Genomic DNA, 16681 nt, shown 5'->3' with positions numbered 1-16681 from the left:
CGTCTCGGCTGTGTCCGTCCTTGAATGGGATAAATAATCTGGTCTCGCGTTGCTGCGTGGCACTGGCCACCCGCAAATGTTTGTATTACAAGTACCTAGCTGCTTAGAATGTAAACATCCTGACTCGTACAACGGTTTAGAGCAAGCTACCTGGATAAATACCCAGGTCATACCTACACAAATAATCAACGGGGCATGTTATTACCTATTACCAAGAAAACTGCAACGAATCAGCTTCTGGTGTCTTTCGTGACACAAACGGGAGTCGACCTGGATGGAAGACTAAAACGCATTCAGCGGTGCGGAGAATGCCACGAGGAATCTACAGGTGGCGTCAGAGCTGACATGATCACAATCTTCCGGGAGTTTCCATACCAATATCACCGAAACAAGATAATTATCATAATCTAAAATCAAATGCTTTAGTACTACCAACGCCTAAATACCTAGCTTGGTCCTATGGCCTGCAGGCCAACGAATATTCTCCGACTCGGCGATAATGGTCGAAAATAACGTTCGGCTTGACACGGACGTCAGCAGACAAGAGCTGACGCACGGGGATGCATGTTCCTTTGAAAAGGGGGCTTCTATTGTAAAATCAGCGCGAAAAGTATGGATTTTATGGTACGACTGGGAGAGTATGTCGTTTGATCTCGGAGAACATGCTGCGCTGAATGTCGTTTACCAAATTGACAGGCGAATGGAACGAAATGCGGTCTTGGCCAACGTCCGTATAAAGAAATGGTAGTGAGGACGGAATCTGTTTTTTCGAATTAGTACAAGACACTTTGGAATATGGCTGTGCCTGAGACTTACGGGGAAAAGTTCCTAGAACGGGAGAGTCCCGGCCAACAATTAGCATCTTAAATAGCCTTGGTACGAGAGAACAAACTGCTGTAGACGGCGTCCACAACAGGCGCAGCGCTGATCATCCGTCCACCAAAATAACGACCGTTGAGCCCCTTGATGGCGTTCTCGCCTCCTTGAACCTTGTCGAATTTGAGGAAGATATCGCCCGGCGAATTCGGATCGAGGGAAATATGGACTACGTGGCCATATTTCTCTTCGGCTTCCTGTCGAACGTCATCCTCCAATTCCTTAATCCAACTTTCACCTTCTTCTCTGTAGCCGCTAGTTAGTATCGGTATAAGATAACATCTTAAACGAAGAGGACATACTCAGCTGGGTCGAACATGTTGTGAAGAACAACACAGCGACTGGCCATGTTAACATTCATGGGGAGCGGCTTAGTCTCTGTCTTGGGCTTGAGAATCTGTCTCTCATCGCGACTTCCGTTGGAAGCATCATCGGTTCGGGCAAGCTTTCTCATTAGGGCATCGCGACTATAGTTGTTAAAATTGACTCCCGCAACATCAGTGTCATCTAGGGCGCTTGCGCCCGTCGCCTTGTCATTGTCACGACCTCCTGCTCGGTCGAATCCGGAAGCTTGAGGTCCTCGTCCACCAGCACCGGAGAATGCAGATCCCTGGTATGGTTGGTTTTGACCCTGGAACCTCTGTAGGATATTGGCAGTTGATTCGGGGGTAAACTTATCATTACCAAGACCAACCCGGATTGGACGACCAGCGAGGTCAAACCCATTCATTTTCTCAAGCGCCTCACGAGCCTGGTCGGCTTCACGGAACCTAACAAATTTGGGTCAGTAAAGTTCGCCATTCGAAACAAGCATCCGAAAACGTACTGTACAAATCCATAACCACGGCTACGACCTGTATCATCTTTTTGAAGCTGGACAAATTCGAGCTCGCCGAAGGGTTCGAAGACGTTTTGCAAGTCTTGTTCGGTAATACTAAAGTGAATATGCCTACGTAGAGTCGATGGAAGGGGATTGAATTGGCGTGAGAGCCTGAGCCTTCGGTGGTACGAACTTGGCGATTTTTCTCAGCCTCGGTAAGCTGGACGATGACTGGGATACCTAGGAGTTGGTGACCTGTGAGCTGAAGAGCAGCAGTAACGGATTCTTCGTTTTTAAATTCAACGTAGCCAACACTGTAATGATAGTTAGCAAACTGGGGTTTGGATAACCATGTTTGGGTATGAAAACTGACCCTTTAGACCTGCCGCTTATACGGTCTTTAACGATCTGAGCCTCGTTGACAGGACCAACTTTCTCGAAAAATTCTTTTAGCTCCTTAGTACGAAGACGAGCAGCTAGCTGCTGGACAAATACGGTACGACGATCTCGCTCGTCTTCAGTTAGTTGGGGAGTCGGATCACGCTTCGGCGTACGACCTCCTCTGGGTCTGTCTTCATCCCTGCCTCGAAAGTTACCGCGTTCATCACGCTCACGATCACGGTCGCGATGGTCGTCCCTTGGGCGGTAGTGCCGACGAGGAGATCGCGAGCGAGTGCGATCCCGGCCGCGTCCGCCGCTGCGGTAGTAATCTCCGTCGCCTCCTCTGTGACGACGTGAGTGTCGACGGTCATCATCACGGCTCCGACTTCTGCGCCTACTTTTGTGGCTACCTGCGTCACTACGAGGTGTAGCTTCCCTCTCATCACCCCGGTCACGTCGTACGCGGTCGTTGCTACGATCGCGTCTTCGGCCAGGGCTGCGGTCGCGGTCTCTACGTTCGTTTCGGTCGGATTTTACGCGATCATCAGAATCTTTAGGTCCCGTCTCCTTGGTATCATTTTTATTGCTAGCAGTAGCATCAAGTAAAGCCTCGACATCAAGGGTGGCCATCTTGAATGAAACCTTTAGATAGGTCAAGCAGAGCAGACTAGAAGTTTAGGAATCGACGACTTCCTCTGGCGTAATTACGGTTGCTAATCAAGTATTTCTTTGTCGGCGAGATAAAAGTTGGATATGTAATTTTGATATGTAGTACTGTTAAAAAATAACAAAGGTACTTACGAACTGTCGGCGAGATTGAATGGGTCCTAGGTGGACATTAACTTGGGAAGTAAAAGATGAGAGGGGTGGCAGGAGAAGATGCCTGCAGAAAAAGCTGACATGTCGGTCTTTCCGGATAAAAATACCATGAATGTGACAAAGGTACCTAACCTAACCTTATAAATTATGTCCGTGCACTTTGCTTACTTAATAGAGGTTGTTGGTGAGGCCAATTGGGAATTGCCTGAATTTATGTAATAAGTGAGGCGAACCCAACATATGAAACGTAGCGTTTAATGCAATGCTTTACACATTCTAGGTATTGCACTTACGGTCAATACACAAGGGGCATATCTCTAAGTCATTTCTTTTAAGCAAGTCAGGAACCAATTAATATAAACACAAATCATTAATTATTAAAGGTATGAGTCAAGTGCGGATTAAGCTGAATATTTTCATACTTCCCGGTCATACTAGGTACCAAACGCCAAAATCTGCCCACCGTATACCTAGAATCTCACTCCCCAGTTCCATTTTCACATTATGCCCATTCAATACATATCGCCATGCCCATGTATGTAGAATGGGTCTCTTATGAAGCAGCGGTCAAGGCCTAGGCCGTCTTAACCACAGTGACTAGCTCGGTACCGAACACCTGATCCCAGAATCGGCTAGTTACGCCGAAGCCCAGTTCATAATCTAGGAAGTGATGAGCAAGGTGATACTTCTTGAGGTCCTTGTACCAGAGAGGGAGATTTTGGTGGTGTAGGAAGTAGTGAGTCAGATCGTAGCAGACATATCCGAAGATACCGCCGCAGTATACGGCTGTGGCAAGATGCCAGTCCCAGAAGAATATTGAGTGTGCAAGCTTCCAGAAGGGGGTTGCAAGAACCACAAAGAGCGTCGGGGGCATCACTAGACGGTACTTGTCCATCGGGAGGTAGTGATGTACGCCATGAAGTAGAAAGTGTAACGTGATTCCGACTCTGTTATCCGGTAGATATCTATAATATTTATTAGCAAAATGATTATAATGGATACTGATGGTAGAACATACTCGTCGAGATGGAAAAGACATCGGTGCAAAACATATTCTATAAGAGTCCACAAGAGCACACCACTGCCGAAGCTAGTAGCTAATCTTAGGTTGCTGTCGTATCCTTGAGAGGCCAGGTGGACGCCATAGGCAATCGCGGGAAGCCAAATCATAGGGACAACCCACCAAGGGGTCAGACTGAGGGGCTCGAGGAAATTTCCGAACAAAGGTGCGGAAGCGCCGCCCTTGTAGTGTCTTGGTCGATGGACCTGGTCAAGATAGAACCTCTTGCTGAAGCCACCATACCATACTTGCATCAAGAGGGGTTTATTCAAGTCAAGGAACTTGTGTTGCTTGTAGTCTGTGGTGTAGTCTGTGTCCTTGCTTAGGTCTTCCTCGCAGGACATACCCGTTCGCGGGTGAACAGAAGGGGTGAGTTGGTCATTGGTCTGGGGGTCGGCGATCTTCTTCTGTACGTCTCCGTTGGGCGCGAGTTTATCCGTCACCAAAAAGGCGGTCTGATACTCCTCCAAGATCTCGTATGCTGAATCCGAGTGCGTATGGGAGATTTCGTCCTTAAGAATCGCAGTGATATCTTTTCCAGCGTAATCGAGAATCAGGTCGGGGCCACCGGGGTGGGATTCGACAAAGTCAGTCACATCGTAAACGTTGGTACCGATTGTGACGTAGCAAGACTTATTGCTGTTGTGCGACTCAACCTCAGCTTTCGTGAGGGTCGGTAGCGTTCGACCAGGCATCTTTGCGTATGCGAAATTTATAACTTATTTTAAGGAGTGACAAGATATTAGAGAATAAAAGAAATCCGGCAACTCGGAGGAATAATTAAAATCCTCACGTAGAAGGGAGACTTGCGAAAGGATAGAAAAGAGAACGAGGATATTCGAAAAGGAAGAGTTAGAACAAAGTCAGGGGACTCGGATAGGTATAATAAAGTATTAGGTTAAAGATCTACGAATTTTTAGGGGGTCCAATCGTTTTTTTTTTAGCTTTAGGATTAGCGTTCGGAGGAAATGAGCTTCGTCTGACCTAACCTGACCGAGCATTCCGCGGTCACTCTTGCAGTAACTTGACAGCCTGACAGTGGCGTTATCGCCTATCACTTATCGTATGATACCCTACCGCATAGTATGTTCCAGCGATGTGTAGCCTACTATTTTCAGCTAGACTTTAAGTTTATTGACAATTCAAAGCCCGATGCAATTTAAGTCACGGGGGAACGTAGCTTGTTTTTATTTCAGAAAATTCATCATTATTCTTCGTTAGTACCTCATGCACCTAAATTAAAACGTGTACATGCATGTATATGTGTAACTGTTAAGGACCAGGGACTCGGGAAGTCAAATCTTATCGATCAATTTTGGTACCAAGGTACTTCTTCCCCTTACTCTCCCAAGACTCCGAATGATGCTCAGGTATCTCCCTTCAAAGTCCTACGTATGTATGCTGCCCGCGGAAACCGAAAACCGAAAACTCCTAACTATGCCCCATGCAATCATGTTATTCCACCTTTTATTCTACGTAATACAAGTGTGAACGCTATACCATGCCATATCATAAATACCATTAATCCAAACTTTCCAACTTGTACCATGCAATCCCATTTTTATATGGTACATTTCTTAGCTCCAAGCTCGCCATCATTCCTATAAGAAGACATGCACCATGTGATGAACGAACACAGTTGCAATATGAGCACTTCCATATGTACTCCAGGGAGATTTGGTTCCAATTCCTGACCAAATACTCCACGCAAGGATGAGTGACGATATTACCTGCGCCAACCCCAAATTCGCCCATGACAGAGAAAACATTGGAGGCTGTTTCCCTTCTCTAAGCTGAATATCAACTTGTAGATCGGCAGCAAGTCGAATAGAGACGATAAGACAGGCAATGATTGAAGTTAGAGCGAGGCTAAGGCCATAGGGTTCATCCGTTTTCAAAGCCGAAACCCACGCGTAGAGCGCCCCGGCGAGCACGAATAGCTCCACGAAACGCGTGACACGGTGATTTTGTCTATCTGTTGTACCATGGGTGCCCTGGCGAATGCCGAAGACAGAATTTGTAGCCGCACGCCTAGGGTTTCGATACCTCTCTTCATCTGGATCTGGACTAATGCTGAACGAACTCGCAAACATCCTCGAGAGATTATCTCGTGGATCGTCTTTATCTTCGGGCGCAAAGAATTTCGGTTCGGCAAACTTGATATCTGACAAGCTGCCTTGAACCGACGATCCCAAATCCAGAGGTCCCCTGGCTGTGCTCTGGAAGAAGTTCTCCTTTACCTCCTTTGGGCTTTCTCTAATAATCGGGCGCATAGGAGGGTTGCGTAGCTTCTGTGCGGGAGTAGTAGGCGCTGGAGGTACTTTGTACCAGATGGGCCCAGATCTAGCCTCTATAGGGATATCGTTAAAGCGTGGGTTGGTGTTCTTCACCTTATACGGATTGTATGAGCTGAACGCTCGGTGCTGTGAAGCGGATGGCGTCCAATCCATTTCTTCTTCGTAGTGAACTGTCTTAGGCTCTGGCTTTTTGACTATGACTGGGTCAGATAGACGCATAGAACTAAAAGACGGTCCAGAAGCCCCATTTTCGTGCGATCTACTAAAAGAACTACTAAAGGAGCCACTGAAGGGCACATTATCCGCGGTTGGTTTGATAAGTGTTTGGACTCTGAGGAGAATATGGTGTAGGCTCAACACGTGATTGGGATATTTCATCGAGTATGCTCCCAAGGTCGTTTTGATCCCTATGCGGTTTTGACGCAACTGGGGACTGTTGCGAACTATTTACCTTCTGACGAGGTCGAAAGAGAGGTGTTGTATCTGTATGAATAGACTTCCGAGATGCGTGATAGATCTAGACTTTGTCTTAGCGCAAATCCACATGTAAGAGTTCACCTAGTTATACTTACAAAGGTCATCAATAAAGCTATGGCGAGTTGTGCGCCTAGTTGTGCCGGTATTTGCAGCCCTTCCGAGGAGCTGTACTGTGACATCGAGAGGCCGGCATATCGTACTAATAATATAAGAAACTGGTACGTGTACCAATGCTTAAATCCGAGATAATGCGACGTGAAGCCCCGTATCGTCTGTTTGAAGCGCGGATTCCACGGAAGTGAACATAATCCGAAACCAATCGCCCATTGCATGAGTTGATCTGTACGAGGTAATCGATCGCTGCCGTACTGATGTACGCCCTTTAAAATCCTAGTCATCCACGAATCTGTTCCGCTTAGACCATATAGTCCTATGACAAGAGACCAAAGCATAGCGATGTGCCATATGAACTGGAGTGCGAAGCCAAGATTCCATACCCATCTTCCTGCCCAGTCGACTGCGTCTAGCATTCCTCGCCTCTTCACATCCTGTCGACTCGACCGCGTACGGTCCATCATTCGGCGTAGGTGGTCGGTTTGCGCCGTGTAGCTTGCTTCGTGCAGCTTCTTTTCTACCTTTGGTTCACAAACAGCACACATCTGAGGGTATCTTTTCTCAAGATCCTTTCGAAGGGCCCAATATCTCTTCTCTCGGGCGGCATATTCGGCACTGTTATGGTCATCCGGCCACTCAAATTGCGCAAGCGAACTGGTGAGCATTGTTGGTTCCTTAAGCATGTACCGCAAAAGATCGAATCCTCAGAGCCTACGCCATTCGGGGATATTGATCGCGTTGGCGAGCGGGGTACTGATGAACGAGGAATAGCGAACTGGACCTGAGGGCGCTCGACGGACGACGACGTAGGAGGATCGGTAATACTTCCATACTGCCATCTGATTAGCCATGCACGAAGATGTTATTTGTATCTCGACGTGGCCTCGAGAACCCGATGAACTTACTTCGTCTAACCAATTTGTCGCATCGCAGTTCAGACAGAGAAATGATTTCTGGCCTTCGAATCGTAATCTAGACCTTCTACCGCAATAGAAGCAACTTAGAAACTTCCTCGACCGCAAGGTCGCCATGTTTGCAAAACCACAAGAACCACAAGCAGTACTGGCCTAAGGGAAAATGTGTAATTAAGGACAAGCGGGTTGTTTTGGTTGTGGATACTAGGAGGTTCGATAAATATGAAAAAAGCCGAGGTGATGCTTTGACTTTTTTTCCCTTCTTTTCGCGTTATAGTGGATAATTTGTCTATTTAGTTCTGCCTGAGCGTGTTTTTGCCTAAGGGTTGCGACGCGATAAGGTGTTACCCCTGTTCCCAATAAAATTTGATATCGGCAACTACCGTAGTAACGCGTTATCGCAGTACCTCAGGGCGCTAGTGACGTAGTACGTAATACTAAAATAGATCTCATCTGAACCTTAGGACGATCCACAGTTCGTGCTAATGTAAGGTACCGTCTACATCTTTCGAACACCTATTCTACAATTCATCAACTCACATACGCGATAATTCTGGACACCTCTAGGACTAACAAGGAGTTATGCGCAATCCTTAGACCAACAAAAAGTCTGACAAAGGGATAAATACCAAGCAATTGTTTTCTAGGAATCACGGAGGCTCTAGTGGTTCAGAGGTGATTTTATCACGTTTCTCCGGAAAACGTTTAGATCCTGCACCGGGACGGTATCCCAGCTGCCACGTGCACTACCGTGCCTGCCGTGCCTGCAATTACTGCCACCGACCGCCCACGCCGTACTTAACAAAAGATCACCGCCTAGGTGACCACCGAAGAAAAAGTTATTGTAACAAATCGTAACCTCAGCCACCAATATAGGCATAACCCTAGTTTAAATTATTAACTTTTTAAGGCGCCTCATTCCCGCAGATACGAAGAACTTCTACATAGGGAATTCATTACCGCAAATTTACTAACAGACTTTCTCTGACGAACGGCGCAAATCTAAAAAAATAAATCGACACAAATAGTCTGTCGCGCACACATAACAGGCTTAACAGTTTACGATTAGCTTCATATTACATGCTATTGTAACTGTCCTATTAATGCATCATAACTTACGCCTACACACTAATAACCGTTCGTCTCTTACATTAAACTTCTTTTTTTTACAAATATCAACTACATGTTTATCTTAGGACTAATAACTTCGAGGCCAGCTAAACATTTATATATGTTAACTTAATAAGGCCAATAAGGGGAAGTGATCGGTTTCTCATGTATAAAACCTCTACCGTTCTTTTCTCGGCATAATAATTATATATTATCCAGAGAACAGTCGGCGTCTACTCTAGTCCATAGATTAAAACCCCGGCAGGGCCCCTTCAGTCTACTACTAGTACTGCCGTCACCAATAGATCCCGTGTGACGCTCCGTCCAGCCAGCCTTAAGCCTTCCCGAGCCCTGCAAGAATAAGACGGGCCCTCCGTTCCGTCGCAGCACCTCCACCGGCTACGGGTCCGAGCCGGGGCACCGGCGTTGCGGCTTGTGGCACTACTAAGCCACTAAAGACCACATCGTCGCCGAGGACTAGGGCAAGGTTTACTCCTCCGCCGCTGAACATAACCAGCCGCATATCCAGCCGCATAATCAGCCAAACACAATATGGCGTCCGGGGCAACAGTAACCCTTACAATGAGGGAGGTGCTTTCTCCTCAGGGACTTCCAACTTTACTACTAATTCTCACAATTCGAACAATTCGACAACCACACAACCTAACTCCTCCGCGCACTCCTTCCCCAACAGTGTGAGAGGCACCCCTCATCTACAGCTGATGACCCTACTATCCTATCTAACATTAACACTTCTAATTCATTAAATCAAGAGCATCGGCAGTGCATCCGCAACATGGAAGCACTTGATGGTATTGTTCTCAACCCACCCGTCATCAACGCTTTCGATATCATCCGCTCTATCCTGCAAGCCCTCGCATTTGTCTTCTCCCACAACATCACTCGCGTTTACATCGTCATCTGCGCAGTTCTGTTGGTCGTCTCTCTCAAGGTTCTCATGATGTTTCTCATTCTAACCATCGTGATCTTCCTCTCCTTCTACATCCCAGTAAGTGTTGATCTCAAATATTTCGCTCTCTATCCGCTAACGTAAAATAGCACCGTCACTATACTATCGTCGCTCATCGCAAGGACCCTAAGAACTATGGCCGCGCAAGAGTAACTCTGAGATGCCGTTCTATGTCATCCTAGTCTGTGGTTCCGGTGGCCACACCACCGAGATGATTAAGATGGTCGAGCGCAGCATTCGATCCGAAGGCCCGCACTCGCACCGCCGCTGGGCTATCGGATATGGCGATGTCCTAAGCTTCAAGAAGGTAATGGAATTCGAGCGCCGCCTGAACCGCCGCTTCACCCCCGCGCACCGCCTCAACGCTGGTACCTACGATATCAAGTTCTTCCACCGCAGCCGCGCCGTGCACCAGAGCTGGTGGACGACCCCCATCAGCGTGTGCAACTGCGTCAACGACGTCCTTGACATCCTAACCATCCCGGCCCCCAACCCCACCATCCACAAGTTTAAGCTGCCCGGTGTGATTGTGACGGACGGCCCTGGTACCGGCTTCGTGTTTCTCCTGTGCGCCTACATAATGAAGTTCTACGGCGTCGCGCATGAAGACTCCATGAAGTGCGTGTTCGTCGAGAGCTGGGCTCGAGTTAACTCCTTGAGCTTCTCGGGCGAGTTGATCAAGCGCCTCCAGTTGGCCGATGTGTTTATCGTACAGCATCGCCCGCTTCATCGACGTCATGGCCGTCAGACGTACACTGGCAATATGGTCGTGATGCCGACTATTCCTAGCGTGCCTACCGAATAATTCTACCGAGGTTATATAAAGTATGTTGCCAGACAATTTCACTATTCAATACCTGCTTCCCTTGCTAACTATAAGTTCCATCTAGAAAATCTCGAGTTCAATACCACAAAGCATAATAGCTTTCTTCGTTCGGTAGCATGGTTGAATGATTTTTTTTTCTATTCAAAGTACATTCTCGTATGGACTAAAGAGCCTACGACGATCAAAAGAACAGTTGCATTTCATTGAGCAGAGGGGAATTTCGTACGGAAGGAAAATCAAATTAGGGTTGATTAAGGACTGGAATCGTTGCATTTTCACTGCTGGCTAAGGAACGCTTTACTGTTGCATCAAATTTCACATAGAAAAAGGGCACGATCCATAATGGCATATAAATGCCGGCTTAGGACTGCCGATGATCATGACCGGTATTAGCAATCACAATTCAATTTTGGCAATTTTCTCGTGCTGTTTGTACTTAATAATTCGCGACAAGCTTTTTCTCTGTTCTGAATTGCTAGTTATTCTATTCTGCCGAACCACTTCATGTATGGGAGTGTTCATCTTTCAATAACTCTAACACTACCGAGTAATAAATCCCCTTCATAGGAGTATGGTACCTACATTATCTCCTATGTCTAAGTGATAATAATTACAAGGGAATAGTAATATCCTCGAGTAGCGTGACACCCCTCTAATGCCAGTCTAGTTTTTACTCAGGTACTCTCTTCAAAGAAGTCACCCCCAAACGCTGACGACAACAATCCACCTCTAATTCTATGCTTCCTCGACCGTCTCTCTAGATATAGTCCATGATCATCATAACATAACCCCTTTATTCCGATATCAAGGGGTCCTAAAAGGTAGTCTTCGATGCAACCGCATGCTCAACTCAATAAAATCCTTCCCATTATCAGCCGTAATAACACCATGTCTGATGAAGAAGTCAATAAGCACAGCCGCCGAATCAGGTTTGAACTCTCCATTCAGCAGGCCCTTCTGCACTTCCTCAACAGTCATAGAATAGAACGTTTCAACCTCGTCATCATTTGGCTTCGGAACGACATCGCTAGGAAGCTCGAGGTCGTGGACGTATATGATATCGGGAATGATAAGCCCCTTTTCACCGGGAAATCAGCGCCGGTTGCGGTTATGTACGTTGCACACCGACGGAGCGCACACGCTCACGCACTAGTTTCTCCGGAAGAGAGGCCTCCTCGTCTTCTTCGTGGATGATGGTCTCGAGGGGACTGGAGCCCGCTTTGATGCCCCCTGCTACGGTCCCGTCTAGCATCCCGGGACTCGTATAAAATGAGCCGCGCGACGGCCGATCCAGAGCTTCATCTCTCCCTCGGGGGGGTTGGTGTACGCCGTAATATATGCGCCCCGGCTAGTAATACCAAACAGCGCGCTGCGAAGCGCTCCATGTGGGCGGGGTATTTTGCGCTTACGATGGCGAACGGTTCGCTGTGTTTGCCATCTAGAATGTGGAAGAGGTTCTGCTCGATGCAGATGTTGATTAGTTCTGAGAAGGCCGCATTGACTGCGCCAACTGTGTCTTTCCCGTTAGAGGAGTCTAGCACTGAGACGGTCCGCGGCGTGCTGTGATGGACTTGGAAGTGAGAGGTCCATGGCATTTTCTGGACGATCTCGGGACGTAGATACCCATGTGGTTGGTCATCATTGGGCAGTAATAACAGGTAATATGTGTCTGAGGGCACGATGTCATATGGGAAGCTTTGGGAGTATTAGATATAATACCAAATATTATTATTACTAGGATACTTACTTGTCACACGTTGGAGCAGAGAGGTATGTCCTCCCATTAGCCTCACTGGTCATTGTTCTGGCGTTTGGCTCGTGGGACGAGACTTATTGGTGAACCTTGCCAAATGTTTGCTCAAAAACTGACCGTAGAACTCTAATGTAAGGGAAGTTCCTGTTAGATTAAGTAGGTAATGGTCTTGCTACAAGTATAGTATGATTCTAGTGTAACATGAGTTATGTATCAAAAATAACCCTGTACATGTATGTAGATGGTGATGGACCCTGCAGATTATTGGAGTAAGGGAATGCGGCGCTATATTGAAGCATCAAAGAGCCAGCCGAGTTTAAGCGATATGCAAGTACCCCCCGCACCCCCTTGTATCAGATCATCGTCCCATCTCCTCTCATAATTGTGATACTGGCACCCAATGAGTTTCATCTTTTTATAAATATCATCAACAGCTTCTTCCTCTAAAAAAACAAAGTCAAGTAAAATAAAAATAACTAAATAAAAAGAATACTACAAAAATTTTACTAAGATGCCATCGTCAAAGGCAATGCTAGCTACGGCACTAGCTAAGGCAATACCGCCGTTCAGCTCGATAATACCCAATCACATGCTTTCGCTCGAAAGTACTATCAAGAAGCATGTGCTCTTCTCTCACAGCTCGTTCATAGAGCGTCGAATGAGGAAGACCGACAAAGTTGAGAGCAATTGTAAGTCTCAAACCGTCCAACTATACAACCGTTTACTGATACACTTGACATAGAGGCAAACCTACTTGCTTCGGATAGAACAGTTGGAGAATTCGATACCTGAGGAGTCATAGCGCAAAAGTGTGAAAATATACCCATTGTTAATTTCGGCGAGCATCATTCATGGAGGATCATAGGACTTGTAATGTAATTACCTCATTCACTGACTCGGGAAGTCGTGAGGTCGACTAAGAGGGGGCTTAGTGGTGGTATATGTGTAGGATTTGTACAGTTGTGGTACATTTAATAATTGAGGCATTCTGCCGGGCCTATTTCTGTACTGGAACAGCCTCTTCTGTTTCTGCTGCGAGCTCGTCCACGTCAATACTATCGGGATCAACTTCATCCCCGAAGCTTGTGTAAGCCGAATCACGTTCCGCCTTAACTGCTTCGATCTGCTTTCCAGCCCACTTCTTCCATTGCTCATACTCCCTATCTTCGAGCTCCATACCTACTTGTATGTAGGACTTGCCGAAATATGCGCCCACCATCTGAGCTTCTTCCCTGGCTATCCTGCGCTCGACTTCCTCTTGCTGTCGCAATGCGTAAAACTCCCTCCCTCCGCACTGTGTCGTATGCTTGATCTTTTGTTATGCCTGGGACGTTGTGCATCATCCATAACTGACGTTGAACAACACTGTAAGGGTGTTAACCTATATTCTATCCGACTTCGTAATGCGCAAGTACAAGACGCTTACCATTCACCGCACAAAGGCATACCCGGCTGTATTAATCCCTTAGACCAGTCGTATCTCCGCGCATCTTTCCCGTCCATTTCGATTATCATCCTCGGCCTTGCTAGCTCCCAGGGATGATCTTTGTAAAAGGTCCTCCGTAGCTCGTCCTCTTCGTATACTAATTCTTGCGGTTGGAATAACCTGCTTGGTTTTCGTACCTTGGGGTTCTGTTTCTTGTGTTGAGGTGGAAATGGCCTCGTGAGCATTTCCGAGGGGGGTATCGATTCAACCACCTTGTACCATAACGGCTGCTGAACCTGAACATTTGGGAAAATGCGATTGGTTCATTAATGTCGTGACTGTCTGGTAGACCTACCGGGCAAGATCTGTCTTTGACCACCCATGGCGCATTACACAGAAGTCAACACCCCTATCCTCCCTTATACCGTATAGAAGAGGGCGAGACCTAGGCAATTGATGCTGCGTCGGGGGTATAACAGTCGAATCCAATTGTTCAGAGATGGTTTAGACAATGGAAGTTTAGAAAATTGGTTCAAAAGTCGCATAATTGAATGCTTAGGTGGACCTCGATTGACGATTGGCGGGGATAATCGATTTTCCTAGGTGTTGCTTATAGTTTATTATGTATATGTACATCTACCGAAAGCTAGCCTATGTACCTAAAACTCTTATTTCATATTAAAATCATGGAGGAAAGACATGGAGTACCTTTTATAATACTAGCTTAGTCCCAAAGAAAGTACCCAACTACAAAATCTATCATAATATTGCAGGAAGCTAGAAACCCTGCAGTTCTTATCAGTGGCATTTTTCTTTAAATGTTGCGATAACGCGATCCAAAGTCCGACGGCCCGCCATCATTTAGAAAAGTTGAAATCACAAAAATTTCTTGAATTCTTTACGTCACCATCACACCTATGTCGTCGAGTCCATAGAGGTCCATAGAGAAGCTGTGATGACTGGACCAACATGCGGGACAGCTCATGAGAATCTTTACTCGAATTTACGGGTCGATTTACGGCGCGATACTCTCCCGTCGACCCTCGCCAAGCTCAAGCTCAGTACCCTCATTATATACCACGAAAATACATGATGGGCATAGGAAAGCTAGCGCGAGGGTTTACTTACCGTCCCCGGCTGCTCCTCCTCGGTACGACCTAGGAAGAAGCTTAAAACATCTTGCACTTTTACGTCTACAAGGTACATCAACTCGGCGATAACAACACCAGGCCATCGACCTTCAAGTCCTGGCTATTTCAGCTCGAATTTCCATTGTAGTCGCAAATGGAATCATGCATCCTCGGGCACAGACGATACTCCTTCCCCGTCGCGAGGAGTTACGTCCAGACCTGAGCTCCTTGAAATTGTTGACCAGTACGACGATACCTCTATAAATGAGCACCTTGAATTCTTAAGAGACCCTTACCTACGAAGATATGCTCCCGCAGACGGTCCATATCTTACGGTCTCGGACAGAAGAGAAGATGTCAACCTCCAATCTATTGACGCTAGGCAAAGACTAGACCCCGAAGAATCTGAGGCAGTTCGAAAGCTACGAGAGATTGTACTTCTTAAACTTAGGCGTCCGGCAACGATAGACTTAGATGAGGTATATGACCGATACTTGTCGCTTCCCGGGCCCCGTGCATCACATATTACGGCTCGATTGAGGCATCAGTTGCTTGCGGTCCTAGGAATGACTGAACGGAAAAACTCCAAGTCTATGTTGCGGTACTTTTCTGTGGTGACAGACGTAAAGAACAGCGGTTTTCCCCTAACTAGGCTTGAATGGAATACCGCCATGTCATTTGCTAGTCGGTATGTCGGAAGATCAACAGAAGTAGAGGTTGAGGCTGCGCTTCATCTCTGGCGTGAGATGGAACAGGTTGCAGGTATTCGTGCCTCTGATGTGACTTTCAACATCCTTTTCGACGTTGCATCGAAAGCTGGCAAATTTAATCTTGCCGAGATGATATATCAGGAGATGATGACCCGCGGTTTTCAGTTCAACCGATATCACCATGTCAGTCTGATTCACTACTTTGGTCTCAAACAGGACACCAGCGGGATGAGAGCAGCCTATAGAGAGATGGTGGAGTCGGGTGAAGTAATTGACTCAATCGTACTCAATAGTGTCATATCTGGATTTCTGACAGCTGGGGAAGAAGATTCCGCAGAGAAAGTCTACGAGAAAATGAAACTTTCAGCTCGAGGAACCAGGGTGCTGCCAGATCGTAACTACTCGATGCAGAAGAATATTACCAAGGTACTTATGATGTTTGCAAGAGTAGCCAAAAAACATCCTGAAATGCGTCCGAATTTTCAGCAAACCGCACTGATCTCGCCGGACCTACAAACCTACCGCCTCCTCATCAACCACTATGGCCCGAGATTAGGCAATCTCTCTAAAGTTGCACAGTTCCTCGATGAGATGAAGCTTTTCGAAGTTCAACTCCACGGCGCTATCTTCCTTGCACTTTTCAAGGCATTTGGTAGGCATGGGAGTACCGGATCGGACTGGTCAGCAGAGAGGTTAGTTAGTGTATGGAACGCCTTCTTAGATGCCCTCGACTCTGGGACCGAGGGGTTTTACATCAGTACATGGGCTATGGCTGTTTTGAGAGCCTTCTCCAGATTTTCGACTCGAGATCAGATGTTGGATATATACGAAAGTCTGAGGTCTAGATGGGATCTGGACACAGGAAATTCGCAATTCATGATGGATTTCCTGACAAGGATTATGCAACAAGATAATTTCCTTGCACAATCCAGAGGCATATCATTTTGACGTGGGGAATCAAAACGGGACATATATAGGTGTAAAATAATGGGCAGGGG

At 46.7% G+C, this 16681-nt stretch overlaps 6 protein-coding genes across 7 annotated transcripts; 2 read left to right on the top strand and 4 right to left on the bottom strand.

The window, feature by feature from the left end:
* Positions 1 to 863: 863 nt before the first annotated feature.
* Positions 864 to 2707, bottom strand: GL218_00840 (RNA-binding protein rsd1; the record flags this gene model as incomplete). Its single annotated transcript, XM_033577286.1, has 4 exons — positions 864 to 1122; positions 1179 to 1646; positions 1708 to 2010; positions 2070 to 2707. The coding sequence occupies 4 exons, from the start codon at positions 2705 to 2707 to the stop codon at positions 864 to 866; spliced, it is 1668 nt and encodes a 555-aa protein (XP_033441910.1).
* A 763-nt stretch (positions 2708 to 3470) lies between these two features.
* On the bottom strand, positions 3471 to 4651 carry GL218_00839 (Ceramide very long chain fatty acid hydroxylase SCS7; the record flags this gene model as incomplete). Of its 2 annotated transcripts, XM_033577284.1 has the most annotated exons (2): positions 3471 to 3861; positions 3915 to 4651. In XM_033577284.1, the coding sequence occupies 2 exons, from the start codon at positions 4649 to 4651 to the stop codon at positions 3471 to 3473; spliced, it is 1128 nt and encodes a 375-aa protein (XP_033441414.1). The 2 variants fall into 2 exon arrangements, with proteins under 2 accessions (XP_033441414.1, XP_033441415.1); XM_033577285.1 differs by having other exon boundaries at positions 3773 to 4651.
* Positions 4652 to 6551: 1900 nt separating this feature from the next.
* On the bottom strand, positions 6552 to 7875 carry GL218_00838 (uncharacterized protein; the record flags this gene model as incomplete). Its single annotated transcript, XM_033577283.1, has 4 exons — positions 6552 to 6770; positions 6826 to 7518; positions 7560 to 7676; positions 7750 to 7875. 4 exons carry the CDS (start codon positions 7873 to 7875, stop codon positions 6552 to 6554), a joined length of 1155 nt encoding a protein of 384 aa, XP_033441416.1.
* Positions 7876 to 9664: 1789 nt separating this feature from the next.
* Positions 9665 to 10643, top strand: GL218_00837 (UDP-N-acetylglucosamine transferase subunit alg14; the record flags this gene model as incomplete). Its single annotated transcript, XM_033577282.1, has 2 exons — positions 9665 to 9877; positions 9987 to 10643. The coding sequence occupies 2 exons, from the start codon at positions 9665 to 9667 to the stop codon at positions 10641 to 10643; spliced, it is 870 nt and encodes a 289-aa protein (XP_033441407.1).
* An 825-nt stretch (positions 10644 to 11468) lies between these two features.
* Positions 11469 to 12259, bottom strand: GL218_00836 (uncharacterized protein; the record flags this gene model as incomplete). Its single annotated transcript, XM_033577281.1, has 3 exons — positions 11469 to 11741; positions 11815 to 12012; positions 12074 to 12259. 3 exons carry the CDS (start codon positions 12257 to 12259, stop codon positions 11469 to 11471), a joined length of 657 nt encoding a protein of 218 aa, XP_033441408.1.
* A 2676-nt stretch (positions 12260 to 14935) lies between these two features.
* Positions 14936 to 16631, top strand: GL218_00835 (putative pentatricopeptide repeat protein; the record flags this gene model as incomplete). Its single annotated transcript, XM_033577280.1, has 2 exons — positions 14936 to 14993; positions 15073 to 16631. 2 exons carry the CDS (start codon positions 14936 to 14938, stop codon positions 16629 to 16631), a joined length of 1617 nt encoding a protein of 538 aa, XP_033441405.1.
* Positions 16632 to 16681: the final 50 nt, after the last annotated feature.

Source organism: Daldinia childiae (genome assembly GCF_008694065.1).
Source record: "Daldinia childiae strain JS-1345 chromosome Unknown Scaffold1, whole genome shotgun sequence".
NCBI classification, from domain to species: Eukaryota; Fungi; Ascomycota; class Sordariomycetes; order Xylariales; family Hypoxylaceae; genus Daldinia; species Daldinia childiae.
The sequence above is the reverse complement of the archived record's forward strand: the minus strand, read 5'-3'. Positions and strand labels throughout refer to the sequence as shown.